Source organism: Chlamydotis macqueenii, chromosome 2, assembly GCF_036417535.1.
Source record: "Chlamydotis macqueenii isolate bChlMac1 chromosome 2, bChlMac1.mat, whole genome shotgun sequence".
Taxonomy (NCBI): Eukaryota; Metazoa; Chordata; class Aves; order Otidiformes; family Otididae; genus Chlamydotis; species Chlamydotis macqueenii.
This window is the reverse complement of record NC_141557.1, coordinates 5381214-5393567: the sequence shown is the minus strand read 5'-3', so window position 1 is coordinate 5393567 and position 12354 is coordinate 5381214. Positions and strand designations below refer to the sequence as shown.

The 12354-nt window shown below is 42.0% G+C and overlaps 1 protein-coding gene across 4 annotated transcripts in view; it reads left to right on the top strand.

Annotated features, from left to right (window-relative positions):
- Positions 1-1403: 1403 nt before the first annotated feature.
- WDR48 (WD repeat domain 48) overlaps positions 1404-12354 on the top strand; it is a 28564-nt gene continuing 17613 nt past the window's right edge. For all 4 annotated transcript variants that reach the window (XR_015257785.1, XR_015257784.1, XM_086741775.1 and 1 more), the window contains exons 1-5: positions 1404-1457; positions 9539-9679; positions 11444-11522; positions 11816-11898; positions 12014-12143. Coding sequence is in view for 2 of the 4 variants with exons in the window: in XM_086741775.1 (XP_086597901.1) it covers positions 1410-1457; positions 9539-9679; positions 11444-11522; positions 11816-11898; positions 12014-12143 (481 nt within the window). In the remaining 2 variants the exon portion in view is untranslated. The remainder of the gene's footprint in view (positions 1458-9538; positions 9680-11443; positions 11523-11815; positions 11899-12013; positions 12144-12354) is intronic.

Genomic DNA, 12354 nt, shown 5'->3' with positions numbered 1-12354 from the left:
GGCACTTTGCTCAGTATTTACTTACAGAGAAAATTCCACGCTGCCTCATTCTTCGCCAGTCCAGAATCCAATAAAATTACACTTTATGCATGACAGCATCTGAAACACTTTGACAATTATCATTACCCTGAAGCCACTACACAACTAAACTCTGAACAAAAAAAATTTTACCTTTGAAACAAAAATGAAATTCATTAAAGAATAAACACATTCCATCTGTCTTAAGACATGCCTTAAAACATATGCTTTCCACTGCTGTAACAAGAGAAAAATAGTAGAAATAGTGCAGTTCAGGAAGAACTTTGGTCAAGGTGGATCTCATTTAAGAATCATACCCTCCACTTGCAGTTGCGATGAGGACACCGTGCATTCAGCAATGCTAGAAAATGTGATCTATATCAAAATAAGCAAAGCTTAAATTAGCGAAGTAGATGGCCATTATGTCTTCTACTCATTGTTGTATCCAGCATTGAACAATGTGAAAACATGAATGTATCTTTTTTCCTTATCCCTTAACACATTTTTTGTCACAGTTATTATTTTTCACTAATTATTAGCACCTTTACTGTTCTAACCAGTACGATAAAAAGGCGTGCAAGAAGTGCACTCAACTTCACACAGATTCTCTCCCAGAGCGTGGTCACTGCTGCATTTTGCATTAATGGTTAAAGTCCCAAAGAGCTGGGAGCATCTCCAGAAAATAGTATTAAACTTCATACCATACAACCATTTTCAGGAATTCTTTTTTCATTTGACAAAATAGTAAGATCTTCCCTGGTTCTCTGGGGAAGGTAGTTGACTCTCTGCTGCCTGCTCAGTGGGGCAGCCTCAAACAAACTGCAAGGCAGGATCTGGCTTTTAAGCATTTGTCCCCCACTACAGACCCTTAAAAAGAAGAGTATGGACTTAGACAATAAAAGGGTGTTGGTAAAGCTTCCAGCACCTCACCTCAGGCTTTGACCTGCAACCGCTCAGGGCTGGCACCCAGTACCAGCCTTGTCTGAACACCTCAGCCCTGAGCTGAGGGGATAAGTGACCTCACCCTGCCAGCCTGACCTCCCGGGGAAAAACATGGCCCTCGGGCCACCAAAAAGAGGGACAAAGACACCCCACGAGCAGCAGCGTGGGCAACGCGACAAGCGCAGCCTTTTGAGAGCAAAGACGGCAGACCCCGGACTCCGACGAGAACATGGCGGACGGCAGCGGCGGGGCGGGAACGCTGGCCCCGCCCCCTTCTCCGGCCCCGCCCCCTTGGGCCGTTCCCCTAGCAACGCCCCGGGCGGTGACCGCCCCCGCCCCAACTTCGCTGCGCGGGCTCGGAGCGGAGAAGCGGGGGGGGAGGGGGGGAGACGACACTTCCGGGCCGGCTCGCTCTCCTCGGAAATGACATCAGAGTGTCAACATGCAAGATGGCGGCGCATCATCGGCAGAACACGGCGGGGCGGCGGAAAGTGCAGGTGAGGGCGAGGCAGGGCCCGCTGGGGGCTGCCGGGGGGGCTCTGGCACGGCTCTGGCTTACCCAGGCCTGGCCCAGTCCGGCCTGGCCCGGGGTGGAGGACGGGAGGGCGGCGGCCCGGCGGAGCGCGGCCCGGGAGAGGGGCGGTGGCGAGGGTGGGGTCAGCGGGCGGGGGCGGCGGCGGGGAGCGGCGGGAGAACGCTGGGCCGGGGAGGGCTTCCCCCGGAGAGGCTGCCACTCGGCCCTGAGGGGCTGTGGCTGCGGCCCCTCGCAGCTGGAGACGGGCAGGGGTTGGGGGTTTCTATGGCAACGCAGTCGCCTTCTTCTCTTTCCCAACAACGCCGAGGTGGAGGGGAGACACCCCCCGCCCTCCCCAATGGCTCTCCCCCACCGCCTCTAACGTCCGTGGCAGCCGGCGGCACCGCAGCCTGACCGGCCGAGGGGGTAGAGGTGCTGCTCGCTGCCGAACGGGGTCGGGTTCCCCAGCCCGGGGGAGTCAGAACCGAACCACCCCTCCCGTCTGCCCTTTCCAGCTCTGGTCAGCGTTTCTTAAAAGAAGACAGTGGCCTAGTTAGTCTGGTGGGTGTCAAATGTCTCATCTCACCTGAGAGACGATCCAGCCTCGTGGTGTGGGTTCACGTGCCTGGGTGGAGGCTGGAGTTACAGAAATGTGTGTGAAAAATCAAGACCCTTTAACAGTTAAAGTCATGAAAATGGTTTTGTTATGGTCCTCAACTTTTTTTTTCTGTTCTTGTTTGTTTGTTTGCACTTTCAGCATTTTTGCAGCTTTCACTGTGGAAAAGGTTTAATGCTTTATCAGTGTGCAAAACTGCCTACCTCTAGTGGCAAGTGCACGTTTCAGCTGTATCTGTCCACTGCGTTCAAACAAAATATTGATTATGCCTGAAATAGCATTAGGATCCTTCCAAGGAGAGATGGGTTCGGGTTTCAAACACTTCTTTGGCATTTTATCACGCAGAGGAAATGTGCACCTCTTTATAGGCTTTTAGTTTTTCACGGTTAAGGTGAGCACTCAATCAATACTGTAAAAAGAATTCCCTTGCCTTACAAAAAAAAACCCCTCTGACGTTCTTTAAAATAGAAAAAATCCAAAATATACTGTCCACTTATTGACTTTGTTACCTGTTCCATGAACAAGTTTTTGCAAGTTGCTTTCCAAAGGGGGGAGATTTTATGATATGTAGATATTTCTTTGATGTAGTCTTATTTCTTTATGAAGTATTATTTCCTGGACAGCAACATGCATCAAAGTACATTGTTTCCTTTTTTTACTACTACATTCCTTTTCCAAGCATTACTTAGCTCAAAAGCTTGTATTTACAGGTGGGTTTGTGCTGGTTTATGATGTCATCTTTTCTGCTTTCATTGTGTTATGTGATTTGTAATTTTTTTTTTTAACTTCATGTACTGCTACACTGATCTGTGTCTTAGCCAGTACGTTGTAATTCTAGATCTGCAGAGAATAACTTTGGTTACATTATAAGCATGTATAAAGCCTTGAGTAGAAACTGGGTGTTTTCTTGCACTCTTATTATTTCACCTACTTGGTCTGAGACAGAATTTTGTTCGTGTAATGGAATTCTAAGTGGCTGTTGTATCCATCAGCTGCTGATGGAAAGTTAAAACCATTAATGATTCATCTTTCTTCCCAATGGCTGAGCATTTAGGGTGCTGCAGCATCAAGCTTTTGAGAGAGCGAGAGGAGAAATTTCTCCCAAACCTGTGAGGCTAGGGAAAGAAGCTTTTTAAAAAAAAACCTCTTAGGCATGGGGAAACTTGATTCCTTACATGGCAGGAGAGCTGGTTGAAGTTTATGGAAATCAGATTTATTATTATTGTGGATGCACCTGTTTTACTGGTAAGCAGAACCATCCAAAATAGTCAGTTTAGGGTGCTTCTGCATACAATTGTATGTTTGTAATAGTTTAATCAGAATAGATGTTTTAGGTCTCAAAATAAATTCCATACATTGAAAAAGGTGAGAGGTTTAATGATTTAAACGTAAGTCAAGGATTTGAAATGTCCAGCAGCAGGCTATTGGTGTTTCTTAGGCTTAGCTGTGCATGTCTGAAAGCTGCAGTAGTAAGGTCGTCTGATTTGGGAAGGGAATGGGGATACAGAGGTGTGTCAGACACTGCCACCTGATGAGAAACAGTGGCCATATGCTGTAGCTTTCGGTTATGTTACTGAGAATTAAGTCAAGATGAAACACTTCTCAGCAGGTGGCTTAAAGTAGCTGCGCTTGAGGGGTTGCACTGTAACTGCTCTCCCAAAGTTGCTGCGTAGCCAGAATAAATTCGCCCCCACACTCAGAACTTATTGACAGAACGTGGGAATTTTGCCGTAAGTGATTTGGATCAGCATCTTTGTGATAAAATTATGGAATTAATTTTAAGTCCTTTTTGTCTTTAACTCTTGTAGAGAATAAGAAGATCTTTTTGCACTGACTTTGTCATATTTATGCACTAATACTGCATTATGACAACAAGTAGAATGTAGTGAAACAAAAAATCTTTACATTTAAAAAGTATTTCAGCTACTGATTTTGCTAATGGTACCACTTATTACAAGTGCACTAGATTTTGTATATATACTGTAACTTATTATACTCTGTATCTGTATTTTTACTATATAATAAATATACTAGTTATATTTATAAATTATTTTTATTTTATGTATCATACTTAAGCAAACAAATAGCCAGTAAGTTGATTCCATTGTAAAAGGATAAAATACATCTTAATACCTTCCATTACTTTTATTCTAGGGCCTAGAGCACCTGATAAAAATTCAAATATCAATATGTTCTTAATTTAAAAACTTATTTTAAGGGGTACATCTGCCCTATCAATATACTAAGGCAATAGGTTTAGGTTTTGGTTTGGTTTGGTTTTTTCCTTGGTAGTTGACTGCTGCTTCTCTGATATGCTGATGCAATATGTCAGCTCTTATGGAATCCTTCCAGTGATTTTGAGAATTACTGGTTTTTTAGTTGCTCACAATAGCGTTTGCGTCATTGAAATTTTTCTCTACTTACAAACAAGGAACAAGTGCCGTCAGAGCTCGGCTATACACTGTCTCCTCCACCGTGATGGTGTGGTGGTATTTTTAAAAGCAGATTCCACCCATCTCTTAAGACAGAATCTGTTATAAGACCTGTAATGTAACAAGAGTAACAAGATTTCAGATTAGCTGATACTCATCCATTGGAAACACATTGTGGATCCTGTAAGAAATTCACTTGGCATCATGCGCTGAAATGTATCTGCTGACAGTAGCTTTATCTCTGGAGCTCTTAGATTGTTGTTAAAATGATCCATTTAGGGTACTGAGTCTCATAAATTCTTTCTAATTAGGGTCCTTCACCTTGTAATGTTTGCGCGCTGCTACAGTGAAACATTCTTATTCATTGTGGGAGTTTATAAAAGCTGCAGCAGTATAAATGTAAAAGGCCTTCGTCATTATTAAAATATTTAATATCCCACAAATCTTGCCCCTCCCGACCATCGTAGCAATAAAATGACTACAATCTAGATCATGGCCATTATTATCTTTGTGGTTTGCAACTGACTTTGTAAATCAACGCCACGAACAAAGCAGAAATGTGCTCTCAGGCTGCCCTGTTGGAAGGGAATGCCGTTTGGTGCTTAGAGTCGCAGCTTCCTAGTGACCTTTGCAGTCCTCTCCAGGCAGAGCACAGTACCTTATCTGGAGTGATAGGGGTGTGTATGCTGCGGGTCAGAGTTGAATTTTGTCACAGTAATTTCTTCTGTTGCTTTTACATTGTTTAGGTAAGTGTGTATACACACGTTCTAGAATATATACTTTATATTTCTGTATTTGTTTGTATAGTTACTGTATTTACTAATAGTTCTTAGATATCTGTCCTCAGTGACACTCAAATTTAAACAAACAAACAAAACCCACTTCCTGACCTTTTTTCCCAAAAATAAAAATATAATGGAGAAACACACGTGGATTGTCACCAGTCTTCCTCTGTTCATCTTAGTGAACTTTTGGGTTTAGTGAACAAGTATCCGTTCCTTCTGTGGCTGGAAAATAAAACTTTGTAAAATTGTAAGTCTGAGGAGAGACAAGATTAACTTGGTGAATTCTATGAACAGTAGCAGTGAGTGTTGGGTAATTTTGTAAGTGGCAAGCTTTGTTGTTGTTTTGCCATCTTTTTTTCCATCGTGTATTTATACAAAAAAAAAAAAAGAACAGGACGAAATAAGATTTTTATCTTTAATTCAGTTGTTACAACAGAATTACTTTGTCAAGGTTCTCACGGGAAGGAAGAGGAAGGATGGTGTTATATTTAATGCTGAACTGGTACTGAGATCTAGCATTCGCTCTTAGATCTAACTACAGACTCATTAATCCTGAAACAATATAATTCCTCTCTTTGTCTCAATTCGCTTAAAATGTAAACAATACTTGCCAAGAGATGTTTGACAAAATTAAGCTGTGGAAGTTATTAAAAGGAACAAAGGACAAATTATATTTGACCTTTGGTCGAATATTTCAGTACTGGTGGCAGTTGGAAAGGGTTGTCAGTCTTCCCCAGTCATGTCTTTGATGGAAAAACAGCACCCAGTTGAGCCGACAGCCACAGTTTCAGGGTCTTCTAGGTGGAAATTTAATAGTTACGTAAATTCCATTACAGAAAGTGAAAATTATTTTACTACATCTGATCTCCATGGGCTTTTTTCACTGCTAGTTTCTGTGTTAAAACAATATTGACGTTCTTTATTTTAGCAAGAAAATATTTTATCCATTGCATTTTAAGAAATTATGGAACACCTTTAATTTGGTCCAGATTAACATAGAAATATTACACAATTTCCACACTTGCTTGGAAATATCAATCATATATGAAAATTACCTTATTTATTAGAGTAAGCCATAATTTGCTTTTTTTTTTTTGCATTTTTAAAATAGTTACGACTATTCTTTAGTTGAGCTCCTGTAAATTAAAAAGTAACATTGTTATAAGCAAAAAGCTCCTTAAAATGCTTGAGTGACTAACATAGTTTGACAGTCTTATTTATGAGTGGAATAAAGAGCTCTGAAAATACAACAAATATGGCGAGTGACTAACAGAAGAGGAAAAAACCTGAAAATTGAGGATTTGTCAAAAAAAATATCCTGCTAGCAGTTTGGAGGAGCAAGAGCTGAGGGGCCCCTGCTGATCTCCAGCCTGACACAGTATTTCAGCAATTGTTTTCCCTAATAACTAACATCAAATTTATCTTTAGGTTTTGAATTCCTTTAATTTGTGTCTTACCTAGTCACACTTAGTTTTTTTAACGGAATATTTTAATTGGCTTTGTTCAGAGAGTTTGAAAGCAGTGTCAATTTGATGGCCATCTCTTTGCCTTGTGTTTTGTATCACGTTTGACCTTGACTTTGTGACATCCTTTCACTCAAGTAATCCTGCAGGTCTCCTAGCAATGTAGACGTCATATGGTCTAGCCCAGGTGAGGAGTTACACATACATGTTGCTCTCTGCATCACAGAAAAAAAATTACTTCAAGTATTTAAAGTGTTTTAAGGTAACACTATCATGCATAGTTGACAGTGTTTTCTCTCAGTAACGTCTCTGAAGCTGTGTGTAGGAGGAGACTTGGACATGGATAGCAAGAATCTTATGGATGAGAGAAGCTGAGAGTGTTGGAAATTAGGACACAATCTGAAATTGGGAGGAAGAGCCGTGATTCTACAAGGACTGTGAGTGGCTAACAAAGACTGAGCAAGAAGATCTTTAAGAGCATCGGGATGTAATATAATAAATGTAGTAAATGGGCTTGTGGAATGGTAATGGAGAGTATTAGGGCAGAAGGATTCCGGAGGCTCTTAATTTTCATCCTCCAGTGTTGGTCTGTAGAGCTGTTGCAGCATTTTCTAAAACAGAGAAGAGGAGTGGATGTGTGCTTTCTAGAAGCATCCGTTCTTTTACTGTGCTGTACTAGGATGGGATAATTCAGTTGAAGTTTTGCCCACGTTCACCAAATGGACCTGTCAGTTCTTGTGACAGAGATTCTGAGATGCTGTAAAATGTTCTTCAGTGATAAGGACTTCTGAACACTTTGTTTAATTTCTTGGTTTTGTTTTGTGTAACTGAGAGTGGATCTGGAAAACTTTTTTTTTTAATATACCTCTATAATGCAGTTACTGGATTGAAAAATTGCTTTCAGACCTCTAGCCCAGGACTGCTCCTTGAAAGTGTTTTCAAAACACTGGTACTTATGTATCCAGATTATTCCCGCTGTGGGCAGATTGCATTATACCAAGCCTAAATTTTATCTTATTGTTCTGGTTATATTTTACAGAATCTGGGAAGAGGCATAGCTGGCAGCTTCCCCTCCTTTTCTCTGCATGTGAGAGCTTTCCTCACAGTAACGTGTAAACCCAGTCATCGGGGGAGATGCAGCACAGTGTGGATGGAGTAGCACTGAAGAAGCTGCAGTGCCTTAAAGTCGTGTTTACAGAACAATAGTAATGGAAAGAGCTGTAGCCTTTGCAGTATGTCTCATAGAATCACAGAATGGTTAGGGTTGGAAGGGACCTTCAAAGGTCATCTAGTCCAACCCCCCTGCAAGGAGCAGGGACATCTCCAACCAGATCAGGTTGCTCAGAGCCCCGTCCAACCTGGCCTTGAACGTTTCCAGGGATGGGGCATCCACCACCTTTCTGGGCAACCTGTTCCAGTGTTCTAGAACTCGCATTGTAAAAAATTTTTTTCCTAATATCTAATCTGAATCTTCCTCCCTTTATTTTAAAACCATTACCCCTTATCCTATCACAACAGGCCCTACTGAACAGTCTCCCCCCCATCTTTCCTGTAGCCCCCTTTAGGTACTGGAAGGCCCCTCTAAGGTCTCCCCAGAGCCTCTTCTCCAGGCTGAACAGCCCCAGCTCTCTCAGCCTGTCCTCATAGGAGAGGTGCTCCAGCCCTCTTATCATCTTCATGGCCCTCCTCTGGACTCCCTCCAACTGGTCCATGTCCTTCTTATGTTGGGGGCTCCAGAACTGGACACAGTACTCCAGGTGGGGTCTCACCAGGGCAGAGTAGAGGGGGAGAATCACCTCCCTTGACCTGCTGGCCACGCTCCTCTTGATGCAGCCCAGGATGCGGTTGGCCTTCTGGGCCGCAGGGGCGCGTTGCCGGCTCATGTTGAGCTTCTCGTCCACCAGCACTCCCAAGTCCTTTTCCTCAGCGCTGGTCTCCATCCATTCTCCGCCCAGCCTGTATTTGTGCTTGGGATTGCCACGACCCAGATGCAGGACCTTGCACTTTGCCTGGTTGAACTTCATGAGGTTGGCATGGGCCCACCTCTCCAGCCTCCAGTCAAGGTCCCTCCAGATGGCATCCCTCCCTTCCAGCGTGTCTCTTTCGATCTCCTTTTAGTGCTTCTGAACAAAACAATGAAGTAACCTGTACACACAGTACTGTCAAATACAGAAGGAAAGAAACTAAAGGAATAACTTATCTCTCGAAAGAGCAGTAAATATTTGTGCTTCATGTTATATTAGAAAGTAGGTAGTTTTTAAAAAAATGGCTTAAAAATAATAGCAACACCTGAAATAGCTATAATTTGTATTTGTGGTCTTTTAGTGCTTTGTAATCCGTAGTGACTGTATCCTGTCCCTTGTGAGTCTGGGAAATACTGTCATCCAACCTATAGAAACTATGAAACACACTTAGGAACTGAGGCAGAAACTCATTGTGTTGTCTGGGATCACCCAGAATATCTGTGCGGAGGAGGGAATTGAAGTAAGGACTCTCTGGGTCTCAGCTTGAGTTGTAATGATTAAATAATCTTTTGTGCTCCAGTTCTAGGACTGCCGACGTATCCTCTCTGATTCTTCCCCATTTTGAGGACGGGGAGGTAGAATTATTGAGGTGGTATTGGTAATACTTAAAGTGCTGGACTTACTTAATGCTTGCTCTTAATATTTTCTACCTGAGAACCTCACAAAAATGCAATTAGATAGTAGCATTTTATGGCCAAGGCAGTATCTTAATAGCATAGTTGGATTTGTGTAAATGTGTTGTAGGTCTCCTATGTGATTAGAGATGAAGTAGAGAAGTATAACCGAAACGGGGTAAATGCACTTCAGCTGGATCCAGCATTAAATCGACTCTTCACAGCAGGCCGAGACTCTATTATAAGGATATGGAGTGTCAATCAGCACAAGGTAAGTCAAAGAGAGGATTCCTGTGTCTAAACCTACTTTTTTTCCAAGTTATTGTGCTAGCAGGATGCCTATAGGTAACACATCTGATACTGGTTTTTAACAGCTGCCAATTATTACGATTGGAAAATCATTTTGGTGTCGCTCATATTGTAACAAAATGGGTGGGATTTTACAAACCTACGTTTGGGCTTGTCCTCCACAGAACTAGTCACAGCTGAGAGAACGTTAGATATAGAATGATGTCATTTCCTGTGGTAAAGGAGACATAAATACAGTCACTAGGGCTGTGTATATTTTTAGTTACGAACCTACACTTTGATGGATTGTTTACTTTGGTCAATGAGTATTTTGTGTATTATGATATTTTGGGAGAATCTTAAGTTACCTTCTCCCTGTTATTGTTATCTTTACTTTGAAGGAAAAAAGGAAGCATTGATCAGACTCTGTTGGTCTGCTTATACCCACCATTGTGTTTAACAACTAAAGAAATGTATTGAAAGACTATGTTGTGTTGAGGAAAGAGAACTAAATTAGTAGTCACCAAATCAGAGTGGTTGAAGTTGGAAGGCACCTCTAGACCTCATCTGGTCCACCCCGCCTGCTCAAGCGGGGCCATCTAGAGCCAGGTACCCAGCACCGTGTCCAGATGGCTTTTGAGTATGTCCAAGGATGGAGACTCCACAATGTCCCTGGGCAACCTGTGCCAGTGCTTAGTCACCCTCACAGTAGAAAAGTGGTTCCTGATGTTCAGAGGGAACCCTGTGTGTTCCAATTTGTGCCCATGGCCTCTGGTCCTGTCACTGGGCACCGCTGAAAAGAGCCTGGCTCCATACTCTTTGCACCCTCCCTTCAGGCATGTATATACACTCATGAGATCCCTGCTGAGCCGTCTCTTCTCCAGGTTGAACAGTTCCAGCCCTCCCAGCCTTTCCTTATAGCAGAGAAGCTCCAGTTCCTTCGTCATCTTTGTGGACCTTTGCTGGACTCTCTCCAGTACATCCATGTGTCTCGTGTAGGGGGAAGCCCAGAACTGGACCCAGTACTCCAGGTGTGGCCTCCCCAGTGTTGAGTGGAGGGGAAGGATCACCTCCCTCCACCTGCGGGCCATGCTTTGCGTACTGCAGCCCAGGATACCATTCACTTTATTTGTCACAAAGAAACATTGCTGGCTCGTGTTCCTCATGGTGTCCACCAGAACCCCTGGGTCCTTTTCTGCCAGGCTGCTTTCCACCTGAGTGGCCCCCAACATACACTGGTGTATGGGTCCCGCTGAGGAAAAGGCCAGTGTTAGGAACTTGATCAGATTACTGGAAACCAGACCTTCTGTGTGAAAGGTGCAGAGTATAAAACTTCATGAAGTTCATGAAGTCCTGAGAGATCCTTGTATTGTGTTTTGGTTGTTCTGTTCCTTTTTCTAGCAGAACAAGTCCAGTCCCATAAATGCAGAAATAATATTAGCTTGGCAATCCTTCTTGTCTAAGTTTTTCTGTCATACAAAAACAAATGCTTTAAGGTAAAATTGTGTTTGAAATAAAACTGTGAGTTTCAAATGTGTAGGAATTCCACTGAAAACTAATTTGTGATATCTTATATAACTGAATAGTTGTTTCACAAAAAAATTCTGAAATACTGACCTCAAGCAACTCTACTTTAGACAAGTTTTGATCTGTTTGAAGGTTGAGGAAAAGTCACAACAGGATCTGATGGTCACAATCTTTTCTATTTCTGACGAAATCTTACAAATGCTTTTTTCTTAATTTGCAGCAAGACCCTTATATAGCGTCTATGGAACATCACACAGATTGGGTAAATGATATTGTACTCTGCTGCAATGGTAAAACATGTAAGTACTTAAATGTTTGAAAACTACAGTGTTCAGAAATTGTGTATAAATTATATTACTTACTGCTTTAATTCTTTTCCATCTTTTCTTAGCATGTAAAATTGATTTCTGTGATGTGTATTGTGAATTTAGTAAATATCGTAAGCAGATGTTTCAATGGAAATGTAAATGTGTCCATATTTATATATATGATTCATTTAATCTTTTTTAAAATAAAGTTCAAGAACAGTATGAGTATGCTGTAAAGTAATACACAAGCCATTAAAGTTTGCTCTTTATTCTTTCCAATTTAGTGATATCTGCTTCTTCAGATACTACTGTTAAAGTGTGGAATGCACATAAGGGATTTTGCATGTCAACACTAAGGACGCATAAGGTGAAAAACATTATCTGTAAATACTGTGTGTTACCATTGACAGTCTTTTAAATACTAACGTGTAGACTTCGAGTGGATAATATTGTTGATCCATGTTATATTTACTTTATTGTAGGATTATGTGAAAGCCTTAGCATATGCAAAAGATAAAGAACTGGTAGCATCTGCCGGGCTGGACAGACAGATATTCCTCTGGGATGTAAATACTCTAACAGCACTGACTGCCTCAAATAACACCGTAACAAGTAGGTACCTAGCAAGGGGAGGCAAATGCAATACACTTTGAGTAGCAAATTTAAAACTATAGATACTTGTTTCTGTGCATACGTAAAAAATAGGCAAGAAATTTTAACGTGGTTTTAGTATACTCTCAGTCCATTTGTTGCATTATATAATAGCTGAAAATGTAGAGCAGCCAGCAATCATGGCATTTAGAATAGAGGACAAGTCTCTTTG